At 35.2% G+C, this 17,112-nt stretch overlaps 2 protein-coding genes across 2 annotated transcripts; both read right to left on the bottom strand.

Annotated features, from left to right (window-relative positions):
* Nucleotides 1–5,616: 5,616 nt before the first annotated feature.
* On the bottom strand, nucleotides 5,617–14,599 carry LOC124436734. The gene is made up of 2 exons (XM_046986700.1): nucleotides 14,026–14,599; nucleotides 5,617–8,005 (listed from the first exon to the last, which is right to left on the bottom strand). Exon 2 carries the CDS (start codon nucleotides 7,998–8,000, stop codon nucleotides 7,272–7,274), a length of 729 nt encoding a protein of 242 aa, XP_046842656.1. The 5' UTR covers nucleotides 8,001–8,005; nucleotides 14,026–14,599; the 3' UTR covers nucleotides 5,617–7,271.
* Nucleotides 14,600–15,397: 798 nt separating this feature from the next.
* On the bottom strand, nucleotides 15,398–17,076 carry LOC124436733 (protein phosphatase 1 regulatory subunit 12A-like). Its single transcript, XM_046986698.1, has one exon. It carries the CDS (start codon nucleotides 17,053–17,055, stop codon nucleotides 15,757–15,759), a length of 1,299 nt encoding a protein of 432 aa, XP_046842654.1. The 5' UTR covers nucleotides 17,056–17,076; the 3' UTR covers nucleotides 15,398–15,756.
* Between the last annotated feature and the right edge of the window lie 36 nt (nucleotides 17,077–17,112).

Consider the following 17,112-nt stretch of genomic DNA (forward strand, 5'->3'; position numbering starts at 1 on the left):
TTTCTAATGGACAACCTTCTCCTTCGCTGTCTTTACAGCTTATAATTTTAACTGCGTAATTCCGGTGTAGTCACATGACTCATGCATGCTCACTTCCAAGAAGAAAAAATAAACTCGTGATATTAAAGAATGCAAGTTGCGTAAGACAGTTGCATCACATGAATGGAGAACTTTCTAGATGAACTTTTAATGAAAATTATATTTGTTTATGAGGCAATTTAATTTCACGATTTATTTATCACTATTTTACACAATACATTAATTGATTAGATATTATCATTAGGAGACACACAATAGTAGAGATTATCTCGGTCAGTAAAAAAGAGAGAAAAAGACTTCATTGCAAGAGGGATTTAAGACAGTCCAATATTTCATTCATAACATTTCGAAAAATGAAATTCCTTACGTTCTGTGCGATCAACTTAGATGCATTAGTGTTTAGTAAGGGTAATTACAGCTATAAAGAATATTGGAGAACTTTTTACATTCAAAAGGATGTAAAATGTGCCAAAAAATGTTTCCAATAATGCCAGAGTAGAGACCTTACAATAACATTAAAAACAAGTTTAATACCGATTATTAAACACATGATGCATATTTTTACAGTTCTTAAGAATTTAAAAATCTAAGAGCATACGCTGTCAGTATGTTTATTGAACATATTTGTAAACTTCAATATGTTCAATATGTTCAATTTGTTAAACTTCTTTGGGATAAAATAACGCAGTTGTGTCCGCTTTGAGTTGCAAGTAACGCTTATTAATTGTTCATATTTTTTTTAATGAAAACTGGAATTGTGCTTTCCATACACGACCTACTTGAGCGTGAATGTCTTTTGACTCTTTCAATACTTGACGACCTGTCGCTTTAGGAAAGGTTTCCTTCCAGTTTAAAGATACATGATCTTGAGTTGCGAGAACGCCCACTTCATATTCAAATGCCTTTTCACGAGACAAGAAAATGAGAAAGATATAAATTTGAAACAACGCTTGTCGTATTTTTGCTCCATAAGCCTGTTCGTTACCAGTCATCTCTTTTCGTTCATCGTACATGTCTGATTCAGTTGCATTCTGGCATCTGTAGAACTGACTCCAGAGACAAGACATGCCAGATAATGTTTAACTGAATAATCTTTACTAAATGAAAGCTTATTATTTTTTGTCAGTTTAAAATGACGACTCTAAGCTCCCAATTATTGTCCAGTTGTTCCCAACTGGCTAGCAAACTGAATGATGAATCAACACTTGATCACACTTCATATATCTAATTGCGCAAAGTTCAATCGCCACAACTTCTACGGTGTGATTAAATCTTCAACGTGATTGGACAATTTCTTCTTCACATGTCATGTGATTGCCACAAACCACAAAGTCGGTCAAGGTTAACTATGTTGTTGAACACAAGGACGAAACGTGGCAGTAAAATTCCCAGTTTAATTAAATGGCTCTAATTATGCCATACGTAATTGTGTGATTTGGAATGTTGGAATGAGGTTGACAATTGTTATTTAATACTGAAATCTACTCAACTGAAAAATCGGATAGCAATTGCTAAATTTTACTTCAGTATAAAATGTTATATTTTAACAAGACATTTCATCAACTAAAATAACTTCGTTATAATTCTAACCATGAACTATTGGAGTAATTACTACATTGTAATAAGTTCAACGTCGAAGATAAATGTTCATAATATATATGAGTAGCTATACACTTATAACTGAATATCTCTGTACATTTTATAATTGTACTACAATGATATTTTATCAATTCTCATGGATAAAAGAATTTGAGTTGCGAGTAACGAGATTATTGTCATCTTCATATTGAATCATATTTTCTACATCACAGATATTTAACTTACTGCTTTCATTTATTTTGATGACGAGATTTTCCGAAATGATCACGTCTCCACTATCATTTTCTATGTTGATATTGAATGTTTCTTTTCCAATAATCTTTTCACACGAGACAAATATGAGAACGCCATGAGTCTGGAACGATGTTTGAAGAGAATCCACACGTTCAAAAGTTTTTCTTGAGTTGCGAGTAACGACAGATTTTCTTGAGTTGCGAGTAACGAAAGATTTATTTAAGTTGCGAGTAACGCCAGATTCGCTTAAATTGCTAGTAACGCAGTCAATTTTTTTCAATTTAACTGTACTTTCTCCTAAGTCCCATATGTTTGCATCTTTCTCAACAGCAAACTTTATGATAGGATTAGACGAAATGACGACTGTTCCACCAAGATTTTTTACTTTGACATCATAAGTTAAAATTCCCAAAGGATTTTTGAGAAATATGACATTAAGATCACCATAGTTTTTGAGCGAGATTTGTCGAGATTCTAATCGTTCAACAGAATAAACCATCTCTTTACTGTCTTCGCTTGATCTTTTAAAACACGGATGATTTCCACATTGAATGGCATCGTTCTCAGATTTACATTTAACAGAAGAACTCTCAAAAACATCTTCCATGACAAAAAATTTCATCGAAACTTTGTGGAAATTTCTTAGGGACAACCTTCTCCTTCGCTGTCTTTACAGCTTATAATTTTAACTGCGTAATTCCGGTGTAGTCACATGACTCATGCATGCTCACTTCCAAGAAGAAAAAATAAACTCGTGATATCAAAGAATGCAAGTTGCGTAAGACAGTTGCATCACATGAATGGAGCACTTTCTAGATGGACTTTTAAAATTAAAATTGTATTTGTTTTATCACCAAAATTTGAGACACAATCTTAGAAAATATCCCATCTAGTAAAAGAAAAGACTTTATTGTATCAGGAATTCAACTTATTTAAGACATTACATAAATTTTTTACGTTCTGTACGATCAACTTTGATGCAATTGTGTTTAATATGGTGAAATATAGCTATAAATTACATTGGAGAACCAGATGAACGTAAAAATGACAACAAGCCAAAAAACTGTTTCCAAAATTGCCGGAAAAAGAAACCTTACCATAACATTAAATAAGTTTGACACCGATTAACAAATTATTCACATTTTACAAAAGTTATAAACAATTAAGTTTTGAAGAATTCAAACCATCAAAAATAATACACTGTCAGCAAGTTTATTCAATGTCATTATTCCGATTCACGTATTTTCTATGGAATAAAATTACAAGTCTGTGTCCTTGAGTTGCACGTAACGCTTAGAAATTATCTACATTGTATTTACTACATTATTCCGATTCACGTATTTTCTATGGAATAAAATAACAAATCTGTGTCTTTGAGTTGCGAGTAACGCTTAGCAGTTTGTTCTTAATGAAGTAATGAAAACTGGAATTGTACTTTCCATACACAACTTGTTTGAGTGTGAATGTCCATTGACTCTTCTTTTCAATGGCTGACGACCTGTCGCTTTAGGAAAGGTTTCCTTCCAGTTTAACGATACAGAATCTTGAGTTGCGAGAACACCCACTTCATATTCAAATGCCTTTTCACGAGACAAGAAAATGAGAAAGATATAATTTGAAACAACGCTTGTCGTATTTTTGCTCCATAAGCCTGTTCGTTACCAGTCATCTCTTTTCGTTCATCGTACATGTCTGATTCAGTTGCATTCTGGCATCTGTAGAACTGACTCCAGAGACAAGACATGCCGGATAATCTTTAACTGAATAATCTTTACTAAATGAAAAGCTTATTATTTTTTGTCAGTTTAAAATGACGACTCTAAGCTCCCAATTACTGTCCAGTTGTTCCCAACTGGCTAGCAAACTGAATGATGAATCAACACCTGATCACACTTTATATATCTAATTGCGTAGAGTTCAGACGTCACACCTTTTACGGTGTGATTAAATCTTCAACGTGATTGGACAATTTCTTCTTCACATGTCATGTGATTGCCACGAACCACAAAGTCGGTCAAGGTTAACTATGTTGTTGAACACAAGGGCGAAACGTGGCAGTAAAATTCCCAGTTTAATTAAATGGCTCTAAGTATGCCATACGTAATTGTGTGATTTGGAATGTTGGAATGAGGTTGACAATTGTTATTTAATACTAAAATCTACTCAACTGAAAAATCGAATAGCAATTGCTAAATTGATGATTCATATAGCATGGCCAAGGGAAGAAGTTCAGTTTTACTTCAGTATAAAATGTTATATTTTAACAAGAGATTTCATCAACTAAAATAACTTCGTTATAATTCTAACCATGAACTATTAGAGTACTTACTACATTGTAATAAGTTCAACGTCGAAGATAAATGTTCATAATATATATGAGTAGCTATACACTTATAACTGAATATCTCTGTACATTTTATAATAAATTTAAGTCTTATGCTTACGTCATGATTTAAGCACGACAAATATTGTGGTACAATGATATTTTTATCAATTCTCGTGGATAAAAGAACTTGAGTTGCGAGTAACGAGATTATTGTCATCTTCATATTTAATCATATTTTCTACATCACAGATATTTAACTTTCTGCTTTCGTTTATTTTGATGACGAGATTTTCCGAAATTATCACGTCTCCACTATCATTTTCTATGTTGATATTGAATGTTTCTTTTCCAATAATCTTTTCCCACAAGACAAATATGAGAACGCCATGATTCTGGAACGATGTTTGAAGAGAATCCACACGTTCAAAAGTTTTTCTTGAGTTGCGAGTAACAACAGATTTATTTGAGTTGCGAGTAACGCCAGATTTATTTGAGTTGCGAGTAACGCCATATTTATTTGAGTTGCGAGTAACGCCAGATTTATTTGAGTTGCAAGTAACGCCAGATTTATTTGAGTTGCGAGTAACGCCAGATTTATTTGAGTTGCGAGTAACGCCAGATTTATTTGAGTTGCGAGTAACGCCAGATTATTGAGTTTAACCGGATTTACTGCGAGTAACGCCAGATTTATTTGAGTTGCGAGTAACGCCAGATTTATTTGAGTTGCGAGTAACGCCAGATTTATTTGAGTTGCGAGTAACGCCAGATTTATTTGAGTTGCGAGTAACGCCAGATTTATTTGAGTTGCGAGTAACGCCAGATTTATTTGAGTTGCGAGTAACGCCAGATTCGCTTAAATTGCAAGTCACGCAGTCAATTTTTCCCCATTTAACTGTACTTTCTCCTAAATCCCATATTGTTACATCTTTGTCAACAGCAAACTTTATGATAGGATTGGACGAAATGACGACTGTTCCACCAAGATTTTTTACTTTGACATCATAAGTTAAAGTTTCCAAAGAATTTTTGAGAAATATGACATGAAGATCACGATAGTTTCTAAGCAAGATTTGTCGAGATTCTAATCGTTCGACTGAATAAACCATCTCTTTACTGTCATCGCTTGATCTTTTAAAACACGGATGCTTTCCACATTGAATGGTATCGTTCTCAGATTTAGAATCAGCAGAAGATGTCTCAAAACATCTTCCATGACACAAAAATTTCGTCTAAAGTTTGTAAAGTTTCTCATGGACAACCTTCTCCTGTCTGTCTTACAGCTTATAATTTTAACTGCATTCCGGTGTAGTCACATGACTCATGCATGCTCACTTCCAAGAAGAAAAAATAAACTCGTGATATTAAAGATCGCAAGTTGCGTAAGACAGTTGCATCACATGAAAGGAGAACTTTCTAGATGGACTTTTAATGAAAATTATATTTGTTTATGAGGCAATTTAATTTCACGATTTATTTATCACTATTTTACACAATACATTAAGTGATTAGATATTATCATTAGGAGACACAATATTAGAGATTATCTCGGTCAGTAAAAAAGAGAGAAAAAGACTTCATTGCAAGAGGATTTAAGACAGTACATTATTTCATCCATAACATTTCGAAAAATGAAATTCCTTACGTTCTGTGCGATCAACTTAGATGCATTAGTGTTTAGTAAGGGTAATTACAGCTATAAAGAATATTGGAGAACTTTTTACATTCAAAAGGATGTAAAAATGTGCCAAAAAATGTCTCCAATAATGCCAGAGTAGAGACCTTACAATAACATTAAAAACAAGTTTAATACCGATTATTAAACACATGATGCATATTTTTACAGTTCTTAAGAATTTCAAAATCTAAGAGCATACGCTGTCAGCAAGTTTATTGAACATATTTGTAAACTTGAATATGTTCAATATGTTCAATTTGTTAAACTTCTTTGGGATAAAATAACGCAGTTGTGTCCGCTTTGAGTTGCAAGTAACGCTTATTAATTGTTCATATTTTTTTTAATGAAAACTGGAATTGTGCTTTCCATACACGACCTACTTGAGCGTGAATGTCTTTTGACTCTTTCAATGGCTGACGACCTGTCGCTTTAGGAAAGGCTTCCTTCCAGTTTAACGATACAGAATCTTGAGTTGCGAGAACAACCACGTCATATTCAAATGCCTTTTCACGAGACAAGAAAATGAGAAAGATATAAATTTGAAACAACGCTTGTCGTATTTTTGCTCCATAAGCCTGTTCGTTACCAGTCATCTCTTTTCGTTCATCGTACATGTCTGATTCAGTTGCATTCTGGCATCTGTAGAACTGACTCCAGAGACAAGACATGCCAGATGATCTTTACTGAATGAAAAGCTTACTATTTTTTGTCAGTTTAAAATGACGACTCTAAGCTCCTAATTATTGTCCAGTTGTTCCCAACTGGCTAGCAAACTGAATGATGAATCAACACCTGATCACACTTCATATATCTAATTGCGCAAAGTTCAATCGCCACACCTTCTACGGTGTGATTAAATCTTCAACGTGATTGGACAATTTCTTCTTCACATGTCATGTGATTGCCACGAACCACAAAGTCGGTCAAAGTTAACTATGTTGGTGAACACAAGGGCGAAACGTGGCAGTAAAATTCCCAGTTTAATTAAATGGCTCTAAGTATGCCATACGTAATTGTGTGATTTGGAATGTTGGAATGAGGTTGACAATTGATATTTAATACTAAAATCTACTCAAATGAAAATCGAATAGCAATTGCTAAATTGATGATTCATATAGCATGGCCAAGGGAAGAAGTTAAATTCTACTTCAGTATAAAATGTTATATTTTAATAAAAAACTTAATCAACTAAAATAACTTCGTTATAAATCTAACCATGAACTATTGGAGTAATTTCTACATTGTAATAAGTTCGACGTCGAAGATAAATGTTCATAATATATATGAGTAGCTATACACTTAAAACTGAATATCTCTGTACATTTTATAATAAATTCAAGTATTGTGCTTACGTCATGATTTAAGCACGACAAATATTGTGGTACAATGATATTTTTATCAATTCTCACGGATAAAAGAATTTGAGTTGCGAGTAACGAGATTATTGTCATCTTCATATTGAATCATATTTTCTACATCACAGATATTTAACTTTCTGCTTTCATTTATTTTGATGACGAGATTTTCCGAAATGATCACGTCTCCACTATCATTTTCTATGTTGATATTGAAAGTTTCTTTTCCAATAATCTTTTCACACAAGACAAATATCAGAACACCATGATTCTGGAACGATGTTTGAAGAGAATCCACACGTTCAACAGATTTTCTTGAGTTGCGAGTAACGACAGATTTTCTTGAGTTGCGAGTAACGACAGATATATTTGAGTTGCGAGTAACGCCAGACTCGCTTAAATTGCTAGTCACGCAGTCAATTTTTTCCCATTTAACTCTTCTTTCTCCTATATCCCATATTGTTACATCTTTGTCAACAGCAAACTTTATGATAGGATTGAACGAAATGACGACTGTTCCACGAAGATTTTTTACTTTGACATCATAAGTTAAAATTCCCAAAGAGTTTTTGAGAAATATGACATTAAGATCACCATAGTTTTTGAGCGAGCTTTGTCGAGATTCTAATCGTTCAACAGAATAAACCATCTCTTTACTGTCATCGCTTGATCTTTTAAAACACGGATGCTTTCCACATCGAATGGTATCGTTCTCAGATTTAGAATCAACAGAAGATTTCTCAAAAACATCTTCCATGACAAAAAATTTCATCGAAACTTTGTGGAAATTTCTTACGGACAACCTTCTCCTTCGCTGTCTTTACAGCTTATAATTTTAACTGCGTAGTTCCGGTGTAGTCACATGACTCATGCATGCTCACTTCCAAGAAGACGAATAAACTCGTGATATAAAGGAATGCAAGTTGCGTAAGGCATGTATGTATGGAGAACTTTCTAGATGGACTAAAATTTTATTTATCTGTAAGCTCGTCAGCTGCACAGTGCATTATACACCATTTAACGTTGTACCTTGATCGTATATATACTATTTAAGGAAGGACAAACTCTTAAAGAAAAACAGATAGTCTGTTTTAAAGTTAGTAAAACAAACGAATTAACCAACACGTTATTTTTACCATAACATGTCGTAAAGTCAAACAGTTTGTTTTCTCTGCTATTAAATTCCAGGCATTGGTGCTTTCTATAGAGTTTATGTTAAGCAAAAGCATGTTTTATTGTCGCCAATCCCTCTCCTAGCTAATGTAATCGTCTATAGAAAATATTTGAAAATTTCGTGTAAGTTTTTCGAGTTTACAAGAGACTGTGCAATTATGTATATAACATCGTTTCATTAAGCTTACAACTAACATCTTTATCCAATTGTAATCTACATGGCTACATTGGTAAAAACCAAGATAAGTAGTTTATTTATAGTTACAACAATTTTACAAACAGAAAACCAATAAGATAACATTTACTTGAGTTGCAAGAAAGGTTCATTTCAATAATAAAACGTTACTCTTTCTAAAAGAAACTGTAATATATGAAAGTATGAACATTTGTTTCATAATGTATAAATCAATAAAGTTTAATACAATAAAATGTAACGAAACTTTGTGCACGAACATTCAGCTGTTCTGTCGTAAAAGCTCTTTAATCGTGCAAGTGTTCGTTAGGACAAAATTCCGACCTGTTCTTAATAAAAAAATTTGGAACTTTTCTCTCTAAATATCAATGTCCTTCCAGTCAAGACAAAATGCTGTTTCACCTTAAACCATGGACAACGAATTTCGACTGTTGCTAAAAAGATGACTGAACCATTGTTACTTATATTTATTTGATACATTACAATGTCGTTGAAAATCTTCGCTTTTTAAAATAATCCTTGATTATTACGATACCACAATTATATCTACTCAGGTGGTCGTTCATCTGTTTCAAAAAGATTCACTGTTTTCGTTACCTCCAGATGGAATTAGCAATAGTTGAACAAGCACCTTGTAGAACTGTCAGACGCACAGCTTAAAGAATAATGTCGAAACAAATCTTTGATGTCCATCTTCATTTATACAACTTTGGTTTTATCAGCCACTCGACTGATACAATCGTTACACCACACAACACATTGCCTCCAAATAATGAAAAGTTGCTCACGTAGGATGGGCTAACAAAGTTGCTTCTTCAAAATTGGAATACATATTGTGGACAAGAATAATTGAGCAACACGGTATGATAAAAGGACATTCGGAACACCAGACCACAGAATAGATACATACAGAAGGGCCACTTCGCGAAAAATGCGGTCCTAAATTTTAATGCGCATGCGCCACTTCCGCCATGTTGGCAGCAAGATAAACTTGCTACACTAAATAAGGGTAGCAATGTACAACTCAAAAATCTTGGCGTTATTACTTGAAAAGTTGAAATATTTATCCTGAGACGACCAAATGAAAGCTGTGCTGAAATGGGAACATACAATCAACATATTTTTATGCTTTTTCATGTACATCCAATGTGTACAATTCTATCGAGACCTGTATGAGAAATGCTGTGCCGTGGCCGTGTGGTCAAGGTTATTCGTATTTATTTATTTGTAAAGAACGGGAGCGGAAAAGCGCTTAACGAACGTCTTTAAATCAGAAACAAGAAGGAACAATGTGAAATATATCAACGGACGGGCTACACTAAAAAAGATATTTCGTATGACATTGGATTTGGTGCTTTAGAATTCAGACAAATTTAGTCATATCCCGAACATTCGATAAATGTTCATTGAGAAATTGCAAACTTGTGCAATTGTATTTAAAGCCAATGCCATATTGTGTTGGGAAAATTCTTATATTGTATGATTGTAGCTAATAAACGTTATAATACGTGTAAATGTTCAAAGTTATCTAAGACAACTGCTTTCAGTGACTCATTCGTTGATGGATTGGATATATATCTGGATTCTTTGGTTGTTTTCGTAAATAGTTCGTTTTCTTTTACATGAGGCTTTCTTCTGATGTGGACTTCTACTGAGCACCACAGATACTTCTATGTATCTATTCTGTGCTAAGCACCAACATAACTACAGCTTTCGTTTCATCACTTATAAGTGATCGTACAATGACGTAAACTGTGGTCAGTTGATTAACCACGTCCTGTACGTTGTCTGCAGTCAGTAGGTTGACCACGTCCTATACGTAAGCTTTTCCTGTTATTGTGGTTAACATACACATGCATGTATGAGCACAGAATAGATACATATGTATCTATTCTGTGGTATGAGTAAGGCATTTTACAAAGATCACAAACTAGTTAACTAATAATATATTTTCGCTAAACTAATCACATTTATAATAGTCAGTCTTTGATATTTACTTATTCGCACTAATGGCTGACAAAAAGAAGTTAAAAGGTGGAGCAAGGACTCATTGTTCAGCAGTAAACTGCATTAACAGCAAAAGAACTCGACCTGACTTAAGCTTCTTTCGTTTTCCGCGAGATCCATTGAGGTAAAATAGTATATGTAGTAAGTTTTGAATGTAAAGATAAACTTTTACAAATTTATATGACATTCACATGCCTTTAGATCAAACGAATGGGTTCAAAACACTAGACGCCAGGACTTGTTAAATAAAACTGCAAATTATCTCTATAATAACTGCAAACTGTGTGCAGAGCACTTTGAAGAGTGTATGTTTCTAAACTTTGAAAAATCACGATTAAAAGTCCTGGCTAAGCCTACATTATTTAATATTCCAAATCCACCACGTGCTGTTGGCCAGAAACGAAGGGCAATTCACAAGGAAGAAATAGGTAATTGTCAATTAGGTATTTCACTATATTATGGAAGTAAATTAGGGAGTTTTTACTAAGAGACACTCAGTTTTAGGCACAAAAAGACGTAAAACAGAGGCAGAGGTGTCAAGTGTTGTAGTACATGATGTACCAACTGTTTCGGTGAAAGATGAACCACATTCACATAATGAAAAAGGTATATGACACATGCAGTTAAGATGATCTCAACCAAACAATTTAAATTTGTTTAGTTATTTAATATCTTGAATTTTAACAGATGGAAAAGACACAGTAATGAAAGATTTCTGCTGTCAAACACCTTCCTCACTTTCAAATGACACACCTAGAAAAAAATCAAAGGAGAATGCTGAAAGTAAAGCAGCAAATAATTGCAAGGCTTAATACAAAAGTTAGAAAATTTGCCAAAAAGGACATATCAACCAAACAGTCAATTTATGCTGAATTGAAAAATTACCGAATCTCCTGGCTAATTTCAAAGAATTGCAACTGAAGTTACATTCATCAAAAAAACATGGAAGAAGGTACTCACCAGAAATGAAGTCCTTAGCAGTTTCATTATATCATGCTAGTGGCAAAGTGTATAGCCTCCTCTCCAAGCTGTTTATTCTGCCAACAAAGTCTTCAATTAGACGGTTTGTCTCACGAATTCCAATAACAGCTGGTATTCCTCAGGCAACCTTAAATCTGTTGAAAGAAAAAGTGTGTTACATGAATGATATGGAAAAGCTGTGCACTCTTTGTGTTGATGAGATATCATTAAAAACACACCTTTACTACAACATCACAGATGATAAGATTGTTGGAGTAGAGGACTTTGGTGGATATCGAACAAACAAATTGGCAACATCAGGTCTTGTATTCATGCTGCGAAGCATATCTGGAGGTTGGAAGCAACCTTTGGGGTATGTACTTATTAATGAATATTGTCCAGTTGATGTTTTGCAAGATTTGATCAAAGAAGTCATTCGCAAGCTTGATTTGATTGGGTTGAACATTTGTGTGGTAATATCAGATATGGGGTCCAACTTCTACAGTATGTCACAAAAATTGAATGTCACCAACGAGAAGCCATGGTTTGTTCACAATGGAAGAAAAATATTTCTAATGTTTGATCCTCCACATCTGCTCAAGTGCACAAGAAATAACCTCATGAACAGCACCTTTCAATTTGGAAAATATTCGGCTTGCTGGAAGGACATTGAAAATTTTTATGAGAGAGATAAATCTCTATCAATTAGAGCAGCTCCTAAGCTTACAGATAAGCACCTTCACCCCACCAATTTCCAAAAGATGAAAGTTAAATATGCTACACAAATATTCAGCCACACCGTTGCTGCATCGATTTGCACATATTCATCAATTGGAGCACTACCACCATCAGCCTTAGGTACAGCTGAGTTGCTTTTCAAATTTGATTCGCTTTTCGATTGCGTCAATAGTTCCACACTGAAATCAGCAAAAGAACAAAGAAGTGCAATAAGCAACAGCAATAATCACATTGCTTTTCTCAAAGAAGCAATGTCCTTTATCCAGGGAATCAAAGTGGTAAAAGATGGTAAAAACATCACAGGCAGAATCAAATCACTGAAGGGATGGCTTATATCTATAAAGGCCATCATCTGTCTCTGGACCTATCTTCATGCCTCACATAATTTTGCATTTTTGCTTACCAGAAGATTAAACACAGATGCTCTAGAGAATTTTTTTGGAACAATAAGCCAGCAAGGAGGTAATTCTGACAATCCCACGCCAATACAATTTATCAGAGCTTTTCGAAAGGTTTTTTTTAGTTCACTTTTGACCTCTTCCAAAGGAAACTGTTCTAAAGATATGGACACTCTGCTAATACAATTTTCAAAAAAAAAGCCCAAACCATTTAGTATGCCACTTACCCATGTAAAAGCTCCAAGTAACTCACTGTTGATTGGTGAAAATGACTACCGAGAACAAAATATTGGCAACAATTTATTGCACAAAAATGCTGCTGCCTATGTTTCAGGATATTTGCTAAGCAAAGCTTTCAAAATCCACAGCTGTCTCCAATGTAAGAACGTTTTGACTTCAAATAACATAAACAATGATGGTAATTTGCTTTGCTATTTCAAGGCATATAAAGAACTCAACTTTGGTGGACTGACTGCTCCTTCATGGTGCTATTTAAATTACATTATGCAACTTGAAGACACCTTCGTGGATTGCTTCTCAGTCACAACCAAAAATCTGAATGTTGGAAAGAGCATCTTGAAGAGTCTTAACATGATACCAGTGCCATTCCGTACATGTTCACAGTTTCCACTGCAATATTTGGTCAAACTTTTTTAAGAATGCGAATTTATTACGGCATCAATTTGCAAATCGCGAGTTTTCTTCTTCTAATAAAAGATCGCGAAAGTACATTAAAGTCAAGCATTTGTAACATTCTACAAACTTACTACAAGGAAAATTCCATAGACAAAGTTGATGATCCTTTTCATTCTAACTCGCAATACAAGCATAACCATGATTGAATGTTGGCAAGTTGGCAAAAGCATCAGACCACAATAACAAATTTTGACTCTAAAACGTGTATTCTAACGATGCGATTCGACCTAAGTTGTCAAAATTACCTTCTTTGACATTGCTCGTGATGGCATACACAAAACAAAAATGGAATAGCCATATAATTATCTAGGACGCGCCGAACTGTTTCTCATTACTATATTTTCTATTACGAACTTGCTGGAGTTATCTTGCTGCCAACATGGCGGCGATGCCTGATTGCGGGCTAAAAGTTGACAACAAAATCTTCAAAGGTTCCGACGAGAGTGGCCCTTCTGTATGTATCTATTCTGTGACCAGACAGTACTCTAAGATTTAGATTAAATGACACCATTCTTTGGATACTTTTCTGCCCCTGCTGTCACTGGAACTCGTGTAATAGAAACAAGGTTCTTTACTGAATGACAAACGAAGTGACAAAATTCCGACCTGTTGTCAAATCATGTGGTTCTAACTTCGAAGAAACCATACCTTTACGACCAAGACGAACAACAATATACTTTTAACAATAGATAACTCTCGTGAAAATTACGCTAAATCATCACCACCACGAAAAGTTCTAATGACAAAATTCCGACCTGTGATAAGAGCAATTGTGCTTACACGTTTAGCTGTCCCCCAGCAACCAACACATGAAGCTTTTTACGGCGAATGACCTTTACGCCGCGGATAGAAGTTCCGTTTGAATCAACGGCATTTTCTAAATCCGCGACGTTTATATTGTGGCGAGCAATTCGTATACGTCCTTTCTGAGACATTATGACGATGCCAGAATTGTGCACAATGAAGCTTCTGTGTTCATCTTGTTTGGGCTCTTCCTCAAGGAAAAATATAAGTATATCATAATTTTTGATATAAACTGGCTGGACTTTCGATGACGAGCTATCGCCCATAGTCAGAGGAAAACTGTTGCTTGGTCCACTGATTCTTTCGCCACAATTCTCGGTCATTCGCCTTCGACAATTGCAAACAAACGCGTCTAGTTTAATTGACGAAATATATACCTCTGGGAACGGCGTTTTTTATTGGCTGGCTTTGTTAGCTACGTCAACAAATCGTATCAATTTGCCAATGAACAGTACGATAAACATGTGGTGCGTACGTCATACCATACCATGACAAAGTCAGTCAAGGTCATAGCCTAATAAGGTCAATTCAGCTTACACTGAATAATTCAACACAAAATTCCTCGTGACACGACTCAACCACTTTAAAACACAATAATCAGGAAACAGTGTGACATCATTTTTACAATAGCAATGTTCGAAACATTTATAACTAACTTGTATGTTTTAGCCATAGACTTTATTGATAACAGTTAGATGCGTAATGCATATGAATGCTTTTGCTACTTTTCAACTCAATGACGACGAGTCTCTCTTGAACATTTTACGTGTATAATATACATGATTGAAATCATGCAATAAGAGACGACAATCTTACCTAACTGAATAAGATCTTTGGCAACAATTGTAATGCAAAAAGCTAAACTCCAGTCATGTTTGTCCTAAACAACAATTCTATCTCTTTAAGTAATCAATATCAATAAACATAACGATCAAACATGCTTACACTAAACCTGGAAATATTTAAACTGCGTAGTTCCGGTGATCATTCGCTTCATGTGCATGCAGGTTCCCAGAAAACAAATAAACTAATGATTTAAGGAATGCAATGTAGGATTATATCCAATGCAAGTTTGGACTCACCAAGTGACCATAAAGAAATAATATTTTGTTTTTTTCCAATGTAACGATATCAGGATTGTGTGTACAAAAAAATTTCTGTGCACACCAAGTCCGAAGAAAGTACTAGCAACAAACACAGTCAAAACAAAACTGCTAATTATTAAAGCTTATAAGAACGTATTAAACAGGAATTCTGTTATCATTATCAACTCAAAAAGGAATTTGAGTGCGTAAATATATTTCAAGTTTCAATAAAAACGAGTTTTTGAACATTGTCAGCTTCTGAAACGTGATAGTCACACAATGATGATCATCACATCAGAGACTTGAAATGTCAATGTTTCCTTCAGTATCAAATATTTTGTGATGCCCAGGCAGTACTGTTATGAACTCCGGCCATGCTCGTCTTTAAGATTGAAGTAAAGTTCTTAAAATTCAACGATAAACATCAATTCCAAAATTAACTGTTTACTTTACATAACTAAGCAAAAAGTATGATCAATTATGAGTCATGGCCTGTTGAAGAATGCCTATAATCCCCTCGTTCTCAGTCTCCTCAATTGGTAACGCGCCACTTTCATTCTCAATAAACAAATCAGCACCATACTCAACAAGCACCAACACTGCACGAGTGCTCCCCCCTTGAACAGCAGCATGCAAGGGACTGCAACCATCAATTGATTGTCTATTGATGTCTGCTCCACGACGTAAAAGGAGTTCAATGACTGGAACGTTATTGGCGTAAGCAGCCTGGTGTAGAGGTGTTACACCATTCTGATTGAAGGAATTCACCTTTATTTGACCAGAATCAATCCATTTGCTCACCTGTTTTACACTGCCATTCGATACATCGCAGGCACCAAGGGGAACCACAAATTCTACGCATTTCGATGTGGCAGAAGGACTGGACGACGAGGACGTACGGGAACTTCGATGAGCCGCGTATATCACATCAGGCCAATCACGTGATCGCATTGTTGGTGTCATAGAAGAGTTTGATGACATGGAGGATGACGACATTGATGAAGACATCCATGATGGCATCAATGGAACCACGTGATCATGGTCAAACTCTTCATCGTCTGATAATAGATCATCATCAATACATCGGGTAGGCGATGGTGTTGGTCGACGTCCTTTGAGTGACCTTCGGAATGTACCACGTGGTGGTTCTCCTTCTTCACCAGGGCTTCGTGGAATTTTCACATTACTTTCACGATCAACCGCTACTTTCGACACCTTTGGAAGTTCTAGACTATGTGGACGTTGTCCAGCCGTACGTCTTACACGGCTACTACACAGTTTATCTTTCTTCTTCAAGTCATCAATGATACGTTGGAACGTTTTGGGATTGTTTTTAAAATACACCCTAACGTACCCATATAGTCCCTTACGGATCATTCCTTTCACCAATAACAACACAACATTGTCCTTCTCAGCCAGATTGAGCGCCAATTCACCACGATCTGTCTTTGCTTCGAGATCGACCCCAATTTTCATAAGATACTTGACAACAGCGTAATTTCCCGCAACTGAAGCAGCATGTAGCACCGTCCATCCTTCGCTATCTTTGATAGAAACATTCGCCCCGGCTTCAACAAGCAAGCGAACGATACGTACGTTTCCCAAAAAACAACTTCGTTGCAAAGATGTCAGACCGTTGGAATCCAAGGAATCAACGACAAACTTTTGCTTATCACAATTCTCGATTAGCAATTTTGTGCGTAGATAGTCCTTGTTGTCGATGGCTTCGTGAAATAGTTCCAAAGTTTTGCGTTTGATTGCGAACTTCAACATAGTTCAAAAGCAAACTGGAAGAATATACGGAGCACTTAAAAACCAAAGAACTTTATG

The sequence above is a fragment of the Xenia sp. Carnegie-2017 genome, unplaced genomic scaffold (assembly GCF_021976095.1).
Source record: "Xenia sp. Carnegie-2017 unplaced genomic scaffold, XeniaSp_v1 HiC_scaffold_16, whole genome shotgun sequence".
Lineage (NCBI taxonomy): Eukaryota > Metazoa > Cnidaria > Anthozoa > Malacalcyonacea > Xeniidae > Xenia > Xenia sp. Carnegie-2017.